The 19,299-nt window shown below is 37.4% G+C and overlaps 1 protein-coding gene across 6 annotated transcripts in view; it reads right to left on the bottom strand.

Annotated features, from left to right (window-relative positions):
* Spef2 (sperm flagellar 2) overlaps positions 1–19,299 on the bottom strand; it is a 159,723-nt gene that overhangs the window by 120,024 nt on the left and 20,400 nt on the right. For all 6 annotated transcript variants that reach the window (XR_261209.2, XM_005386196.2, XM_013515000.1 and 3 more), the window contains exons 5-8: positions 19,019–19,083; positions 15,008–15,194; positions 7,685–7,873; positions 2,937–3,124 (exon numbers count right to left, since the gene is read on the bottom strand). Coding sequence is in view for 5 of the 6 variants with exons in the window: in XM_005386196.2 (XP_005386253.1) it covers positions 2,937–3,124; positions 7,685–7,873; positions 15,008–15,194; positions 19,019–19,083 (629 nt within the window). In the remaining variant the exon portion in view is untranslated. The remainder of the gene's footprint in view (positions 1–2,936; positions 3,125–7,684; positions 7,874–15,007; positions 15,195–19,018; positions 19,084–19,299) is intronic.

The raw sequence follows: 19,299 nt of genomic DNA, 5'->3' as shown, positions 1-19,299 counted from the left end.
ACACTCTAACATCTAATCTTTAGAACAAGGCCACTGGACTGTTATGAATGAGGAAGATCTTAATTTTGTACTTAATTTTAACCCCTCAAATGGATAGCTGCCACACTAATTCTATGGGTCCAGTATGCTATAACAGATAATCTATCAGTGCTACAATGGCACTTTCTTTTCTCACAAAAGCAGAAGTCATTTGCTAGAATTCTTTGATGCTTTGCAAAATTCAGTATTTAGTTACATATTTAGCAACAAAACTGATATGATCATATCTGAAAACAGAAAATATACATATGTACAAGTGAAGAAGAATCAAATTGGTGGGTGAAAATGTACAGGTGACTCATCTCTAATTTCTGGCCTAGTTTACAGCTCCAGGGGTCCTGGAACACCCTAGAGTTTATGTGAATAGTAACTGAATATCTATAGAAGAAGTCTTTCCAAGGAGAAGGGGTAGAAATATTATAGGACAATCTGTAGGAATGTAAGCAATTTTATGCATAAGTTTGTGAAAACTCTTGATTTTAGTGGGGATATTGTACAGTAGCCACTTAGTATCCCATTTAATCCAAGGACTTGGGCTATTTTTCTACAGAACATCACTTGATTCTGTACAGTGGCATCTAGGTAGGAAGGGCAAGGATCATTGAATAATGTTGAGAGTGGCATTTCTCTCAGGTTCCAATACTGAAATAAAGATGGTAGGAACACAAAGACAAAAAAAGAATATTCTCTTTTTACTTTCAAAAGTACTGTATAAAAGAGGACAGGAAAAATTTATAGGCCATCTTGTTGTGCACATATGGGTGGGAAGAACAAGGTAACAATATAGAGAACATTGATGCATCTGTCCATAGACCCCCTACTCATTATCCATGCAGAAGCAAAATGCAAACCCAGACTTCTAGCCCACCCAGGATAATTCCAGAGCACAATAAGATACAAGAGCTCAAAGCCACACAATGGAATTTTCTGAAACAACACAAGTGAAAAAACAAATGGAGGTTGCTATAGACAAAATAATCTCTCGGCCAAAAAAAGAAATGACTATCAAAATGAAAGACATGCCCAACAAATCTAGAGTAGACACAGATACAAAAAAAAAAAAAGAAAATAGAAGAGCTTAGTAAAATGATGGAAATCGTGAATGCCCAACATAGGAAAGAAATGGAAACCATGAAACAGATCCAAACAGATATCCAGGAGATTAAAAATGCTACTGAAATCATAAGCAACAGATTAAACAAAGGCAAAGGTAGAATATCAGATCTAGAAGACAAGATTGCAGTTTTCAACCATGAAAAGAAAGATACTTTAAAAATTTGCAAGGGACCATGAAAAATCAATCAAACCCTGGAAGCTCACTATTATGTCATGCCTCAGAGCCAGAGGTCACTAACCAGTCTCACCTCTCTCCACGTTTTAGTCTTCTTATGTAAGTTTCACATATGTTTAGGAGTTAAGCTGTGCTCAGTAGGAGGAATAGAGAGAAAAGTCCATCTATTCTGTTGTACCAGAGAAGAATGGTATTTTATGACAGAAAGTATGGATCTTTATTTACTTAGAGAAATCAGTCTGTTTTATTTTATACCTTTTCTCCTTTGAATTCTTGTTTTATATTTTTATATTTAGCTATCCTTTTTGCTTCTTATAATTTAATCTATTTTAGCCATAATAATTCTTTGTGTCACTTTTCCTTTTTAATCCTTTTACAATTTAGTTTCCTCACAATTTGGTTCTTTTTTTATTTTTTTTTCCGCTATCAGGGATTGAACTCACGACCTTGTGCTTGCCGGGCAGGCGCTGTGCCGCTGAGCTAAATCCCCAAGCCAATTTGGTTCTTATAATTTGTTAACTTTTGCATTTATTTTAACCTGGGATATATTTTTAAACTTCTGCTCCTTACATTCTCTTATTTTTCAGTGTAACTTTTTTTACAATCTTGTACCTTATTACTTTTTATTTTCAAAATGCCCCCATCATTGTATTATTTCATTTACTAGAATTTTATGTCATGGGCCATAAGAGTGAGGACCGCGGAGAAAACCTCTTTCGTGTGCTGAGGTGATGAGATGCTTTTACTTTTTCTGGTCCTGTGGGCTACACGGTTCTTATCACTTCCACCCGGGTTCTTGAGAGCCACACCAGTGTAAATGGGTTGCCTTATCCTTGACCTTGATGAATTAGCTTCACCAAGACCTGCTGTGCTGTCATTCTAAAATCACCACAAGAAACAGGCCTATGAGTCTAGATACTACAAATGTTTTGTTTGAAAAACAATTTTTTTTTTTTTTTGCAGAAGATATGCTGCCCTAGCTCTACTACACTATGCCCTATACTTTTAGTGAGATCAAGTAAGAAAACTACTTTTCTAAACTGAGTGCCAAGAATTTTGCATTGTATACAGAACTAGAATGGAAGGACACATCATGTCTCAGACTTTTCTTTGGTTGCTAGGAAGTTCAGTTGCTGTAACTGGCAAATCTACTGCTGCCAAATAATTGTGGTTCAATTTACTTCTTATTCTTAATTTAATTTAGAGTTTCTTTTACTATTGGGTGTCATTCTTCACTTTTAGATTTTCAATATTTCCTTAAAATATGTTGATTCATTCTGAAAACAAGATGTGATGAAAATAAGTAATTTAAAAGTGAAATAATCTTTAACAATTCTTTTAGGAAATGTTTTAAGTAAATTATCATAGTAGTCTTTGAAGAGTGCAGATAATTTAGACACAATTTTTAAATTAGAAAGGACATATATACATGTCAAATAAAGCTAGTTATTGAGGGAAACAACTCAGTAATCAAGGACTCTCTAATTAGTTTCCTGGGACATTTTTGCCTTTGTTTAGTTATCAAACCTAGTATCTACTTTATAATCTCACCCTTTTTGTTATCTGTGGTGTCTCCACTGCATTAGTTATGGGAAATAATACTTACTTATTTGTCAGCATTCGATAGTCTGCCACTTTAGTGGACAAATCAATTATTTGATCCAAAATTTCTTCACACATTCTATAATGCTTTGTATAACGAGCCTGAGCTCTTTCCACAGCAATCTGTGCATAAAGTTCTTTCTCTCTGAAGGTCTGTTCTTCAGAATCAATCTTGGCTTGTTTTGCCAAAGCCTAATAAGGAAAAATTATATTTTTAAGTCACTATTATGGTGCAATGATTCAAATGAAAATAATGTCATCATTTTAATAGCCAAAAATACCCCTTTTAAATAGATTGAAGATTCATTTTATATCAAGAAAAAATTAACCACAAGTGAACAGTTTCTTTAAGTACTAGCTATGAGATGAAGGAAAAGACAATGTTGGAAATACTTTACCTTAACTTAGCAAGAAAATAATATAATGAGCAGTGATCTGACCAGGGAAAGATCAATAAAGTTAACAATAAATTGGATCATAAAGCTTTTCATAAAGAAGTCCTGAGGGCCCAGGTTGCAAGCAACCAGGAGAAACAGGCAAGTGTGTCGCAGACCTCAAATATAGCTGCCCCCTCATCTCTGGATCCTCAATCTGGATGCATCTGCTGTGGCCACCATTCTTTGTTTCTTAGTGGGGAAATTCTACGATATTGATTTGTGCTTAGAAAATATTTTGAAAATTCTCTACTGTTATAGCCTTAATAAGCTGATACAGACTTAAACTCATTTGTGGAAGCACCTATTTTAAAGAAAGTGATGAAATATTGAAAGAGTTTGTCATCACCTTCTCCTTGGTTTGTACTATTACTTTGTTTCAGGAATGCTTTTCTAAACAAAGTGCAAAGGCTAAACTCAGCTGGCCAAGATGTGAGTAACAAAATACTCCACTGATGGGATTCCAATGACCAAATGCAGCTTTTGAAACAGGTATGCCAGCTTCCTGGGAAATCCGAAGATGTACTAACCTGAGTCAGGAACGAAACTTGCCTCTTGCCACTTAACCGAGCCAGTGGAAAAATGGAAACATGCTCAGGCTTCAGGGGAGCTGTGGGCAAAATCAGGCCCCATTTTGTGTATAAAATCTAAACTGAAGCTGGAGAACCTGGACAAGTCCGTTTGCCTCCTTAAGCCTCCATTTCCTCATAGTGGGGTATTAATAATTCTTGGCATATCCAGAAAAAAATAATCATACTATCTAACTGGAGCAAGTATGTTTTATCATACTACTACTCATAAATGACTAGCTGTGTGACAGTGGATTGCTATGTAAAGTCCATCATGTGTTTTCTTCTGTTGTATCTTGCATGCTTATTTCATTCTTTTTGGGAAACAAGTAGGGCTGGGTGACCTCTGAGAACAATTCAGTATATTTGGCAGACTCAGGAGTTACACCAGAATTTTTCATTCTCACATTGTTTTGTAAGCTCTGTTTCTATGGAGAAGAAATTCAATTTAAGTACAAAGTTTATGACAGGATGTATGAAGTGTTCAGAGGAAAAAGGAATCCAAGAGACTGGGAAACAGGTGAGAATGTACCGAATGTGGCACACACACACACACACACACACACACACACACACACACACACACACACATGGGTCATGAGGTTGGTTTACTGTAATATCTCTGAAACATGCAATATTATTTATGATGTGATGAAACCAAAACCTGGAAGGGAACAATAGAATTTTCCTACCATTAAGAGAACAGTTCCCAGTCCTGGTTTCTGTTACCACCTTTTTCTCTCCCGCTCTTCCTCCGTCCAATGTTTCCTCCTTTGCTTTCTTCCTCCATCCCTTTCTTTCCTATTTTCCTCCTTTCTGGGTTCCTCCCTCCCTTCATTCCTTTTCTCCATCCAGCTAACTAGTCTTATTCTTTTCTACCTCTATCATCTACTCTGTGCTAACCCCACCACAATTTCCTGTCTTACTATAGCAAAGTAGGTTGCAGCCCTGAAAAGAGAAAGAAGGAAAGGAAAAAGGAAGTCTGTGGGAGGTAGTAAATCTTAGTTGTTATGAACTTGGACTCTAAAGTCTGATAGGGCTGGCTTTGCTCCTGATGTACCACTGATGAGCTGCGTGATTTTGAACCTCCTCAGCTTCACTTTCCTAATGCATAAGATGTAGATAAAGATAGAGTCCACTTGTAGCTGTTGCAAGAATTATGTATGTATATAATGAGCAAGTGCAATGACTCAAAGTAAATACTCAAAAGTGTAAAATATCATTGTAACTAATTTTCATTAATAGCAGGTGGCTGGAACTGTTGCAATATAAAATACCCACTTGCCTCAAAGGCAAAGATTAGCAGATTAAATCTAAAAACAACATACAAACAAATTTATGAAGCTCCCAGGGCCAAATCACAAGCTCCTGTCACCTCTCTCCCTCACTTAGTTTTCTGTCTCCTCTTTTTCTTTCTTCCTCTCATTAAAATGTAGTGGGCAATGGCCTTAGTCTGGGGAAACAGTGAGTAAAAGCAAAACATGGTCCTACATCATGGGTCTTCATGCCAGTGCAATATGCAGTCAGAAAGACCCATGAATGAATGTATAATGACACACAACGACAAGTGTCACTTAGAGCAAGACTGCGGGTATGGAGGACATAACTAGAGCCCTGACCCAGACAAATGACGTGTGCACAGAGATTTGCAAGATGCACATCGAGTAGATGAAGTTACATGGAAAGAGGGAGACGGGGGAAGAACAACCTTTTCAGGGATCTGAGAGTAGACAGACAGGGCCAGAGCAGCGCAGACAAAGGGGAGCAGTTAGGAGTAGAGGTGTGCTCGACAGGGAGCAAAGGCTGGAATTCCCTTAGGAAGGTGGTGGTCAAATCTGAAAGTCGCAAAGAATCCTCTGGCTGCACAATGGAAACTGGACCGGAGGAGATGAGAGAGCAGGGCGGGCAATTTTTATGTCATCTCTTTCCCCATTTCTTCCTTGCAAGCAGGTCTTTACAAACTGCTCTAGGGAATTCTGGCGGGACAAAAAGCAGAAACTATTAAAACTCCTCCCGACCAGTAAAAGACTAATTTCAAATGTAAAATAATCTAGGACTCTCAAAAAGAATGGACAGAGGGCCAGGTTTTTAGGTAAAGCATGAAGAACAAGAGACAGGCACCCTATTCCCACCCAGCATCTCGTCAGAAGCAAAGCCCCGTGGATTGATAATGGCTGGGACAGCCTCCCCAAGATTCCTGCGCCATCGAAGGGCACATGTGGAGCACAGCAGCTGGCGACGCAAAGGCAACTGATGAGGCTTGTACCAGAGGCACAGGGTCTTGTTCTTTTTCATGTGTGCACGGTGAGCCTCTTTGGGTAGATATGGGCTGCTGGGGGCTGATTTAAAGAACCAGTGATGTTACATTCTTCTGTGCCCCAGTTTGCTCTTGCCACAGCATACTCACCAAAAATACGTGAAAGAGAACATTGTAGCAGTAGTGGGAGTAAAAGCCAGGGGTGCTGGTATAGACATGAGGAAAAACAGACAAACTGAACAACTTAGTACACAAAATGAACATGACTTAGTGATATTTTGGGATGGGGAGGAGTGTGGGCAAAGCTGGCTTCAAATAGATAATGAGGTTTGGACTTGGCTAACTGGGTAAGAGTCACGGTATTTGTGGAGAGACAGAACCTTGAAAAAGACCATCATAAAACTGTTCTTGTACATAATGAATTGGATGTCTCTGACATATATGACTAGAATGGTCAAAGAAGCAGTTTAACCTATGGATCCACAGTGCAGACAGCAGAGACCTAAATGCTTGTCATCCTATTGCAATCATTTTATACCCATTGCTGTGGATAATACTGTCTGAGGAAGCAAGCTAGAGAGGGTTATAATAGGCTAAACAAACCCTAAACATCTCCAATGAAAATAGACAAAAACTGACTCATATGATCCACAAATAAATATTTTGGGGTAAGACACACACCTAGAAGCCAGATCTTGACTTCTAGGAATGATCCTAAACTGCAATGCACCAGAATACTCTAGATAAATGACTCATTCTAGGCCTGAGGAAGGGGTAATAAACTATGGGCCTGAGAAATCACGTGTTACCAGAAGGCAAAGAATTGTATATTGAAAACTAATGGTGTCTTACTGGAAAGAATCAACTTACAAGCTTTCCGAACCTGAGAGTACTCATGTAGAAGAACCAACACAAATGCCTACACTCGTAATGTTATGTCATTTTGAAAAAAAAAATGAATGATTCAAGGAAATAGAAATTTGATTATCATCGGGCTTTTTTTTTTACAGCAACCCTTTATTCCTGAAGAAAGCGGGGTGGTGTATCTAAGGTATTCAGAGAGAGAAAAGCGGAACCAAGTATTTTATAGATAGCAAAACTAACCGTCAACTATAGAAGATACACACTATCATCCAAACACAAGATCTCGGGGAATATTGCTCCTATGAGTTCTTTCTGAGGAATCAAATGGGAAAGGGGTTCAGATAGTCAGAATGACCAAAGACCCGTGGACATAAGGGTTGGTGGTGAGCATCCAATACTTGGTTACTTGTAGACTCAGAACTAAGGGAAGACAGTGCAGTATGTAGCAGCTATCCGCCCTGTCAGTGGAGGCTATAGAGAACAAAGACCGGTGAATAATAGGTAGATCATATCAAAATGAGCTCTTTTTAGGGAACTGACAACAAAACACAGGGTTAGTTTTTCTTTAAACTACGACTTGGTAGAAAACAGTCACAAGTAAACTTAGATGAAGGGCGATACTGTTTACCGCTTCTCGATCAAGCGCATCCTGGAAATCTTTAAGCCGTCTTTCCTCATATTGTTTTTCTCTGAAAATTCTGTTTTGCCATAAAACTTCCTTTTCATGCCGAGCGTGCATGAGCTGCACTGCAATCCTGCGCTCCTGTTGGGACTGCCGCATGAGCCTGTGGATGAGCTGCTCCTCCCGGTAAGCCTCCTGCAGACACCAGTGGGACAGCGAGTTATGGCTCAAAGCCGTGCTTTTCTGCTGGGCTATGATGTCGCTACACAAACAATGTACAAAAGGCCTAGCAGCCATCTAAATCAACTTCTGCCATTTCATTCAAATTGAACAAATGAAAAGAAAATCAAGTTTAGGAAAAAAGAAAATTCCCAATGCAAGTTAAATAATTTTGGTATCTAGAAACATCAGGTTTTAAAACTCACAATTAATTTAAGTGAATATGTTACTTCTTTTAAACTCTGATTTAAAAAACAAGTTAGGTGATTTTTCTTCCCCTTTTATAAACAAGCAATACAGTTCTCAATTTATAAGCATCTTTTCACCAGTTTGAAAATGTGTTAGTTGCGCCCTAACTACATGTTGGAAAATAAATGTAGATACTGTCCAGTTAAAGTGAGCAGATCTAGTTAGTGTCTGGTGAACACATCACAGTATCTGTGTAAAGAAAAGGTAAAAGTCGGTAGATGCTAAGACTAAAGATGAAGCTAAGTGAAAATTGACCTACTGCTTATCTTAAAAAATCTGAATGGTCAGAATCTGACATAGAAACCAGTAGCTGTTTTAGGAAAACAGTAAGGGAACCAGGAAATAAATATTGGAGGAAACCTTAAGTAAGAATCAGAACAGGTGTTCCCCTGTTGTACCATTAATGGGCTGTGTGGATTTGGGCAAATATCTCTGTTTTGCGAGTGTGTTTTATGGCAGGAAGCAATGAGAGGTATAAATGGAAGATGATGTCTGAGGATCCGCCAGCTCTCTCACTCTGTCTAAACAGAGACATCCTGTGGAAGGAAGAGGTAATTAAAGTACTCAGTGGGGACCTCAAAAATACCTAAACACGAGTTTAAAACTCAAGGATTTAAAACTTAACAAGACAATGATTTAGATAGAAAATCTGGCATCATTAGTGACACTTCTTCAAATGATCTCTAGCACTGTAATATGACAGGGGAAATACTGTATATTTAACCAAATCAAGACACAAAAACAATGCTCTGTGCTCACTGCTGAAGCTTAAACCTGTAAATTATTAAAAATGTAAAGTTCAAATGAAATGAATATGAAATGTTTCTGTTAATAAGGTATATGAGATTTAAAAGTCATGGGCAACTTTTAAACATATGTCTTATCTATTTGTAAAATTCTAAAAAGCTTCATGTTCATAATTGATTTCTTTTTAATATCCAAAACTAGCAGTGAGGAAGAACATAAAAATAGCCACAAGTCCTTCTTTTCTTTTCATTCACGATCCTACAGATATCTTCTATCAAAAAAGAGAATCTATTTCTACTCCTTAAATATAAATTGTGGTGTGACCATTAACTTGAACCACCCAGTTAGATATCAGCCAAAGAAACAAAGCATATAAAACAAACATTAAAACACACACACACACACACACACACACACACACACTTGGAGTCTGACTTCCTAAATTCCCTCTGCCACTGCCACCAAGTGCATAACCTGGTCCACTAGAAAATGAAATACCTGGTAGGGAGAGGCACTAAGCCCTCTCCAGCAGGACCTCATGGAGCTATTGGGAATCAGCCAGTCCCTCTCCCACCAACTGCCCAGCTGAGACCACAAGCAGCACAGTGCAACTTGGCCCAGTCTACCACACGTGTGGAGTGATGTTTGGATACAACAGGCACGTCCCAACCACATATTTTAAAAATAATACCTTGCTTTCTTATTCCAAGTGAACTCGAGGAGCCTATGCGGTGCTTATATGACAAGATGACTTAGTTGGCAAGATAAGATCTGCACACTCAACTCTTATAAAGAGCATACTGGAATGGTCAGCTTTGTTTTGATTATTGCTGGATAACAATGTATTAGGGATAAAGTGGGATAGAGGTAAATTACTGTGAAATGGCTGAGTCACTGCTGCATTTGTGAAGCCTCAATATGAAAAACCAGAAAGTATATTAGGATGCTGTACCTAAAAGTTGAGTGGAAAAGACTTATTTTTTGTTTCACTGTATGAGTAACTCACATTTTAGAAACAGATTATTTTCCAAAATTTCAATGGATTTCAAGATGTGACTGAAAAACAAGGTGAGGGCTTGATTTTTAAAAAAATATTACATTAAAGACACATTACCATTAATCCCGCTCAAAATACTTGCTCTCACTTCAAACACACTTGTTCCATGGTTCTTGCCATTTTCTGAGGCAGCTCTGAAAGTTCTGTTTGTGAATGTCTTCAGTTGCTCTATCACAGCTGCCTCGATGTCCTGAATTAATTCAAGTGTTTACTTCATTGTCATTTTGACTTTGGCGGAGAGCCAGAAGTCACATGGTGACAGGTGCAGTAAATAAGATACACGAGGACACACCATATTGTTTCTATAAGCCTGACTTTCTGTGGAATGTTACCCAGAAGCAGCATTCATTGTTATTTTTCTTATTCATATTTTGTAAAGACATTCATGAAGGAGGACTCCCAGAGCTGCTTCAGAGAGTGGCAGGAATGATGTCAGAAGTGTGTTCAAAGTGAGAGGGAGTATTTCGAGGAAAATTAATGGCAACATGTTTCTTATTGTCATTTTAAAAAATTTAAACATTCACAATATTTTTATTTTTTTACATTTTTATTAGTACATGTTTGCATCATATGTCTACATGCATTGTGTGGATAACATACCTGAATTATTCTTTTCCTTCTTCCCTATCCTTATGCCCCTCCAATCAGTCTCTGGATCCCCTTCCCATCGCAAAAGATCTACCTCCCTGTTTCCTGTGGGACACCTTTTGTTTTTTTTTAAAGTGGAAAAGTTTTATTAACATTCAAACTTCTCTCATATAAGGCCATATAAAAATTCTGAGTAGTTTGATTATACATTTCTTTACTTTCTACATACTTACAATGATGTATAATATAATTTACCTTTTCATAATACATCATTTCAATACATTAGTTCTGTTAAGCATTTAGTTTCAAATCTAATACTTAAACAGTTTCTCTGTACATACGTTAGCAGGGCTAATTAGCATAAGATGCTCTTTATTAAGAGGCATATGATCTGAGTAGTAACAGTTGTTGAAGTTTGGTATTTTTATACAGCATTTTCTTCTTGCTTTGATCACAGCACAAAACTGAAGCATACTGAAATCTCAAAAGTCCAAAGACATTACCTGTTGAACCACAGTTATACATAATACTGTAGTATTAAAACCCTTTTGAAATCTGCATTAGTTACAGACCTTTCATATCAGGATTCTACTGCTTGGGAACAGAAATGAAAAAGATAGCTTTGAGGTTTCTGTGTGGTGCTGATAGGAGGGGTGAAATGGTAAAATACCTTGCTGCTTCTCACTAATGAGAGCAACTTGGAGAAATACCAGAAGGTACTCCAACTCATTCTTTAGTGAGGTGTGAGCATTGGCTTTAGCTTATGCTAGACGGCAGCAGCACTGATTTCATGTGTGAAACACAAAACATTTTCACACTATGATCTAAGTCTTAATCACAAGCTATACTGACATTTAAAACAATGTTTTGGCTATGCTTTATCCTTGATGCCTGCATTACAGCACCAGTCTGTTATTATTTATTAGTAAAATAAAATATAGTCCTGCAGATAAGTACCAGAAAAGAGCCTGTTTGGGTAATCTGATTAAACTAGAACACTAAAAAATGATATTCCTACAGAAATCTCTAAAAGGAGCAAAAAATCAAATTGCAGACCTAAATAAATGTTTCAAAGGGAAATCAACCCATCACCTAATGGGTCACACGGTATTTGCTATGTTGCAGTCCTGCTCACCATTAGGCTGACACTGGACCACAACACTTCATTCTCTGCCTCACTGCTGTGCTGGTCATCTTTTTGAGACTTATTTATACTCTGGGCTCCTCATATAAGAGAAGTTATATAATATTTAAGTCTGGTTATACTTTGATCAGCCCTTATATTTTCTCATAGAAAGAAGATACAAGCTATAGTAAACATAGGACATAGATATATTTGCAATGAATAAAATGAAAAATAATAATAAAAGGCTTGCTTTTGTTTTAATTCTTGTTACCATATTTGGGGATGATCTCAACAAATGTACAATACATAGTACTCTCAACTGGAGTGTGATGTCCTCCACTTCTCCTTTGAATTGGAGCTATAAGCATACTCTTGTCTGTAACCATTGCCTTATTTTCAGGCAACTCTTGTGAAGAAATGGACCACTGCATGGAAAAACTAATTGCTGAGTATTCAAGGATCTTTGAGTATAAAGTGATACAGAGATCCGTCATTCAAATGCCAGCTCCAAGGAAATATCGTAGAAAAGGTCCTTGAAAGACAGAGATAGTTGATTTAGGGCAAACACCAAGAACTAGCCAAGATGCTAGCATAATAATTATAAGACAGGTTAGACTTTGATGTGTAAAATACTTTTAACTCAAGAAATGCAGAACTAAACTTCCTCCCCTTCAGACTCCTTCCTCTTTTATATTTCTCCAGCTGAGCTGGTGGCCTCTAATAACCTACTCTGGGATGTAATAGCAGGGCTATTTTAAGTTCATTCCTACCTTACCATTCATATTTTCCAACTCTTCAAGAGGTAGTCTATTGTATCTCCTGGTATATGTTTTATATCCCCTCCTCCATTTTTCTCTGTATTCACCACCACTGACACCACGGCTACCATAGCTGACATCAGCCCTTCACTACCATGCCTTCTTCTTCACTTTAACTCTCAACATTTATGCTCCAAAAAAATCAAAGTGATTAGTCTATCTTTAAATCTCATCATTTAATTCACATACTACCATTTATTGATGGAATACTAGGCAAGACCTCAAGTAGAGCACAGGTCTTTAGTCTTTCACTAGCTAGAGGCCCAAGTGAGGGTATATAATTTTCAGGGGAAAACTGCAACAACTTGGAAGCTATGGAAGTATTTTAACTGATCCAGCGCCCAAAGACAAGCATTCAGGGCTGGCATGGGGATCACTGGGAAAATAACCCATGTTATGCACGAGAATAGTCTACCCTACCACTGTGAACTAGTGCCGCTTGTTTCAGCTACACACTGTACCCAATGGAAAGGAAGCTGCAGGAGTAGACCCCTTGTTGGATGTTTCAGCCTAGCTATAGAAACAGCAGTTCCTCAAATACAGAGAAGCAGCAGCAAATGATGAGGTTTCCATGATAGCAATACTCAGAGCCCTGACTCTGCCTTATGTTCTTTAGGATTGCCAAACTGCTAAACACATCTCCACCTTTAGCCTTGACAATTTAGGGCTAAGAGTATCCTCATGGGAAGTATGAGAATCCAGAAATAATCCAGTTACCCCATTTTCCAGGTAAACACCATTCCTAACAGAGAAGCAGATGGTGGAGAAGAAACAAAACCTTGTGGCTGACACACAAATGTTTTGAAAATTAAATGTGTGTCTATAGTTTCATTGTGAAGTAATAAATCTTGACATATCCAATTATAAAATCTATCTCTGAATTATTTTATTTTCATAATTTATAGTTCTTCTAATTAAAAAGGAGATGATGACACTGAGTAAAGATAGAAGTGAGTCTAAAAAAAAAACCTTCTGGCAGAAAGAGATGCTCCAGAGTTGTCATTTGAATTTTCCACTAGAAAGGGAGTGGAATCCTTAGGTACATAGTTTCATTTCCTTACACTTATCAGAACAGAACCTGTGAGCAGATCAGACGTGGCTGAGGAATGCAAAGAGCAACTTCAAATGGTTGTATTGTTTTAGACATGTAAATTTGTCCTATTTATTTTCACAGCCAAACTCACCTTCCTTCCCAGCCTGCTACTTTTATCCTCTTAACCCACAAACGGCACCTCTGTATCCCAGGTGCGGAGAAATCTACAGATCTGGCTTTTTGTACCAATGTTTACTCTCCTTGTCAAAGGAGCCATTAAGTCCTGTTGATTTTGCTTCTAAAACACTTCTTAAAGCCACTTCTCTCAATCCCCATCGCCACGGACCTAAATTTAGACTGAGGTAATCGCTCACTTGGATTACAGGAACAACCAAGACTTGTTTTGCCCTCCCTTCATTTAGTCTCCAAACCAAAGTCAGAGTGATTTTTTAAAACATGAATCTGAATTTATTCCCTTGTGTACTCAAATAGGAAAGTGTAAAATTGGTTTCTCTCTATCTAACCCATCCTGATTTGGCCTCTGGTGATTTCGGCCAGATGACATGACTTTTGTTAATTAAAAGCACTGAGCTTTTCCAAGTGATTTTTCTCTGCTATGAAAACACAATGCATCTCTTCCCATTTCAGCAACCCCTGGAAAGGTGTCCCTCGACTCCACCCTAGCACCTCCACCTTCAGTTAGTTACCTCCCAACCTTCCTTGTGCTTCCGTTATGGCCCATGACCTGCACCATGTTGGGAAGGCTTCCTCTTCGGTATCTTCTGTCAGCACACTGTCACCTTCTGGTGCTTTCAGCATGGCTTATTTACAGAGCCTCTCTAAAGGGTGAGCTCTGTGAGAACCAGTTTCTTGTTATTCTTGTGCAGTCTTGTATTTCTGGGACTCCCACAAGTACCCACAGCACAGAGGGTCAGTAAACATGCATTCAATGTAAGGGTTGCTCAGTGATTTTCCAGTGCAAGCCACATCAGAATCATCCCAGGAGCCCAGCTCCAAAGTGTGTGATTCAATCTGGATGGGGTGATGCTGAGGCCACTGGCATAAGAATCACAGTTTGTGAGTCCCTGGAGTAGACTAGTGAACAAACTGAGGATGAACAACTCTTACCTGGTTTCATTAAAAGTCCTCCTTTGCTGCTTAAAATTAACCATAGATGGTTCACGTCGATTTTAGATTGCTTTCGTGTCAGTATATTTTTTTATCACGGTAAAACATACATGACAAAATTTATTATATCAATAATTTTTCAATATTTCAATAATTCAATGGCATTAAATACTTTCATAATGCTATGCAACCATCCCAAATTTTAGATTCTTTGGTCAATGTGCAGAGATTTTCTTTCCCTAAGTATATTTGCTGTTCTTGATGTAAGCATGTGCAGGCGACATTTACTCAGAATGGCAGACAAATAGAAGAGCAGATTTTGAAAAGATGTCAGCACTATTTAACCCTCATCTCAATATCTTACCTCCTGTGCTTCATGGGCGATTAACTGGTCCATTAACAACCTCCGCCGTCTTTTCTCTCTTTGCTCTCGTGCAAAAGAATCTTCTTCTAGGCGTTTCTGGATTTTTTTAATGTAGTCATCATCTGAGTAAGTGTTTAACAAGTCCATAGTTGTATGGTCTGCTGTGTCTAAAGCAGTCTTGGATGCACTAAGGGGGACAGTTTTTATGTATTTACCTTTTAAAAATTAATTAAGTTTATTGGTACATTTTAGGTCTACATAATGCTCAGATTCATCATAGGGAATTTGTGCCTGTACATGATATATCATGATTCTCTTTTTTACACTTTCCCTCCCCATACAACCCCTCTTCCCCTCCTTATTTACAAAAGTTTGGTTTCCATTTTTTCCTTCTTTTCTCATTCTTTCTTTTCCTTTCTGCCTACCCTCTCCCTAGTTCCCCATCTCACTTGAATATTTTCTTCCTATTTCCCAATATCAATTATACATTTTGGTCCTTATTTACACTTTTGGTTTCTCACACCAGAGAAACAATGAAGTTTACACAGCACTCCACTAGATTTTCATTTTACTTTTAAAAAAATGATTATGAGTCAATATTTGTGACTATGGAAGACCTCTGCCAAGAGCCCCCTTAAGTGTCCTTATAACTGATTAATATAATCACTGAATAATATTAATATTAATCTAATTAATATTAATCTAACATTAATATTAATATAATCACTGAAGTTAATATTAGATCTCTCTGAAGTTAATATTAGATCTCTAATATTAGATCACTGAAGTTAATATTAGATCTCTAGTGTGACACTCATAACTTATCAATAGGTTCTGTTTGCTTCTCCCCATTTCTGAGCTCTGTCTCCATGAGGTCCTTAGCACAGACTTCTTTCTAAGCCCATCACTTCTTGTAGTTCCACCTCTTAAGATCCTTACTTAGAGATTCTGGAGGTCTCCCCCTCTTCTTCCTACTGGCTTTGTACTTCTTTCTTCCCCTGTTTTGAGTCAACAGTAGGTTGACTATTGCTAACTCACATGTCAGGGAAGGCACACCTCCATTACAGCAGCCCAGATACTAGAAAATACTCCTACAGATGGCTCCAACCACTACCACTGTCCTCTCACGAACGCCAATGCGAGTTACTCTGAAAACTCCCAGATGCATTTCTGTCTCCTTAGGAGAGTGGCTCTGCTCCTTTTGGAAACTCAGCAGTTCGAAGTTTAACTTCCTGATCATGCTACATGCACAAGCACAGGTCTGACCTGGCCTCTGTCCCACCTCACAGCCAAAGACTGAAAGGTCAGAAAGAGCCTGTCTTTCCAAAACAAACACTAAATTTAGTGAAACAAACAGTGGCTAGTAAGAAAACAACAAGAACAACAAAAGCAAGGGGTCAAGTGATGGTTGGATTGAGGGGTGGAGAGGGAAAGGGGATGAAAAAGGGAATTAAAGTGTCTTATATGCAGGTAACAACTTCCTGTGAGGAATACAAACATGTACTATGCACATGTACTAATAAAATAAAAAAATTAAAAGTTATCATTAAAAATAAAAGATACATATATATATATATATATCACAATTATGTCACCAATTTTTTTGCACACCTCTCTAAAAAGTAAATAGAATACAATGCCTCAGTAACATAATACGTATGATGAGGGTTTCTTGTGAAGAAATAATGTTTTTTGTCTCATGAATAATTACTGTTCTTAATGTTCTAAGTAACATATATTTGATTGAGAATATTACAATCTAATTCATAAAAAAGGACACGTTATTTAAATATATAGAAATTAAATGGTCATCAATTTTCATAGAGAAAGAGATAATCCTGTAAAAGCATAACTAAATTATGTTTGGTGGTGCAATAATTGCATCTGTACAGTAAATATCATATTTTATTATAGGTCATAATTTTTAGGTTTGTTGCTCTCCAAGGAATTCTGAGCTTGAAAGAAAAGGATCCTATTTTCCTCCCTCTGTACCCTGTGCCTGGCATATTTGGCAAGTAGCTCATTTCTGCTAAATTTCAAATAATATGCTAAACTCAAACACTCAATGTTTGGTTGTATTCCGTCACTGAGAGGAGTTAAGCACAAATTATGTAGTTATCAGGGACTCTGGAAGGTCAAAGAGAGCTCAACCCTGTTTCTTTATTAGGATTTAGTAAAATTAAATAATAAATGAAAATTGTGTGGCATAGCAGTTTTAGAAGATTCATCAAAATTCTTATTATGTTTTTATTTAAGTATACTGTTTAAAACATTCTGTCCTGATTGAACATGGGTTAAGAACTCTAAAATCTCTTTGCTGCCAGTAATATACTTAACGTATTGCTTTTTAAATTTACCAGACTGTCCGCCCATCCGTCCATCCGTCTATCCATCCATCCATCCATCTACCCATCCTTCCATCTACCCATTGTCTTAATGGAGTTCAAAAATTTCAAACATAGAGTGATAAAAGAAAGTGTGGTATTTATACAAAATGGATTACTGCCTACAGAAACATAAACTTGAGGCATTTGTAGGAAAATGGGTGCACCCCCAAGACCATAATGTTAAGTGAAGTAAATCAGACACATAAATTTAAATATTACATGGTTTCATTTATATGAGAAACCTAATATATAAAGTGCAGAATAAAAGACAAGCATTGAAGGAAAAAGAGAGAAAGGAGAAAGGTTTAATAATACACCATGGCCAATATATCTAAATGTGTCCTTTGACTTAGTATAATTGTCTTATGTGTTTTACACGGTTTTTGGCCTGTCAGCCTGGCTATTAATCTGTGTTTATGATAATTAACTTGATAAAGACTTACAGAATATGTAAATGGATCCAATGCTGGCAAAAATAATTTTAAAAACTCAGGGCTGGGGAAGGACAAAGAGAGTTGAGGTGTGTTATGTTCGTGTACCACTTCCCCACAATGAATGTAATCATTATACACTGCTAACATGTACTAATAATTAAATTTGTTTTAAGCAGTGGCTAGGAAAATATACAGATAAATCTATCAAAATTACAGCATCCAACAACCTTAGCTAAATAAACAAATAATACATACAATTTGCCTGAAAAATTAAAAAGAAAAATCCTGAGAAACCCTGAGGGAAAAAGAGCTGTGGGAGCCCTTGCATCGCTAGCATTAAGATACTGTATTTCACAAGACATTTCATTCTTCCACAGAAGGAAAAATACAGACTTTGGAGTGACAATCCTGTCCCTGAGGAATTGTTCAGAGACAGCCTGTGAAAGAGGCAGGTTTAAGCTGCAAGATTTTAGTGCTGTCTGACATCAAGTTAGTCTGAAGTTTGCGAGTGAGCTCAAAACATTGTCCTGGATTTGAAAATAAAACATTACAAGGAATTTAAAAAGCAGTGATTAATAAAGGAGCTTAAGAGGACCACGATGAACCATAGCTCTTGTTTTGTTTAAAAATTTGCCCAAGACTCCCTCATCTCCCCTGTGGTGATGAACATATGGTACCCAGCAGAAAGACCATTTCAAAATATTGAGGTATTTCTTGTCATTGGTAAACAGTACTCACTGTCCCTCCTTTCCAGGGTCCCCTCAGTTCCCTGAATTTAGCAGCCACTGGCTACAAACAGTGTTTTCCAAGCCCTAGACCGGCATCCTTTTCGAATGACTAGTGTCTTTACCATGTCAGTGATTAAATGTTTCAAGATCGCCCCTGACCAGTACAGCTCCACTTACTTGTTCTCTCCTGCTTTGGCCACTCCAGATGGACTCTAGGTCTCTATCAGTTACCTTCAAAACCCCCAAGGCAACAGGTGTCAAATTAATAGTTTAGTTATAAAAATAAACATAGCATATCTGCCTTTTAGAATTTATAAAAGTTGTTAACAATTAATTTTAACTTTTTAATCTTCTTTCATATACATTCTTAATGAAGAGTCTCCAATAGGTGTACTAGTAAATTATTTCTAAATACTTAGAGGTCACACGTAGACCTTTGTGATTAAAGACTTAACACCCTACCTTTCTTTTGCCTGGAGATCCTTTTTTATTAATGCTTCAAACTTCATGATCTCATCAGCGACATCCTTTAAAGAAAATTTATCATCATTTAAACATTTTCATGCACCCTTATCTACACGATTAATTGACTGAAAGTCTGAAAATTGACTTCTGCTCATTTTATGTATAACAATTTATTATTAATGGTCTTTTTCAGCTTAGAAAAATAGTCAAATATTAAAGTGAAGTCAGAAAAAGCCACTATGGGTAATATTTTGGGAAGTTAAGTATAAGATATTTTG

This window comes from Chinchilla lanigera, unplaced genomic scaffold (assembly GCF_000276665.1).
Source record: "Chinchilla lanigera isolate Chin_1 unplaced genomic scaffold, ChiLan1.0 scaffold00025, whole genome shotgun sequence".
NCBI classification, from domain to species: Eukaryota; Metazoa; Chordata; class Mammalia; order Rodentia; family Chinchillidae; genus Chinchilla; species Chinchilla lanigera.
The sequence above is the reverse complement of the archived record's forward strand: the minus strand, read 5'-3'. Positions and strand labels throughout refer to the sequence as shown.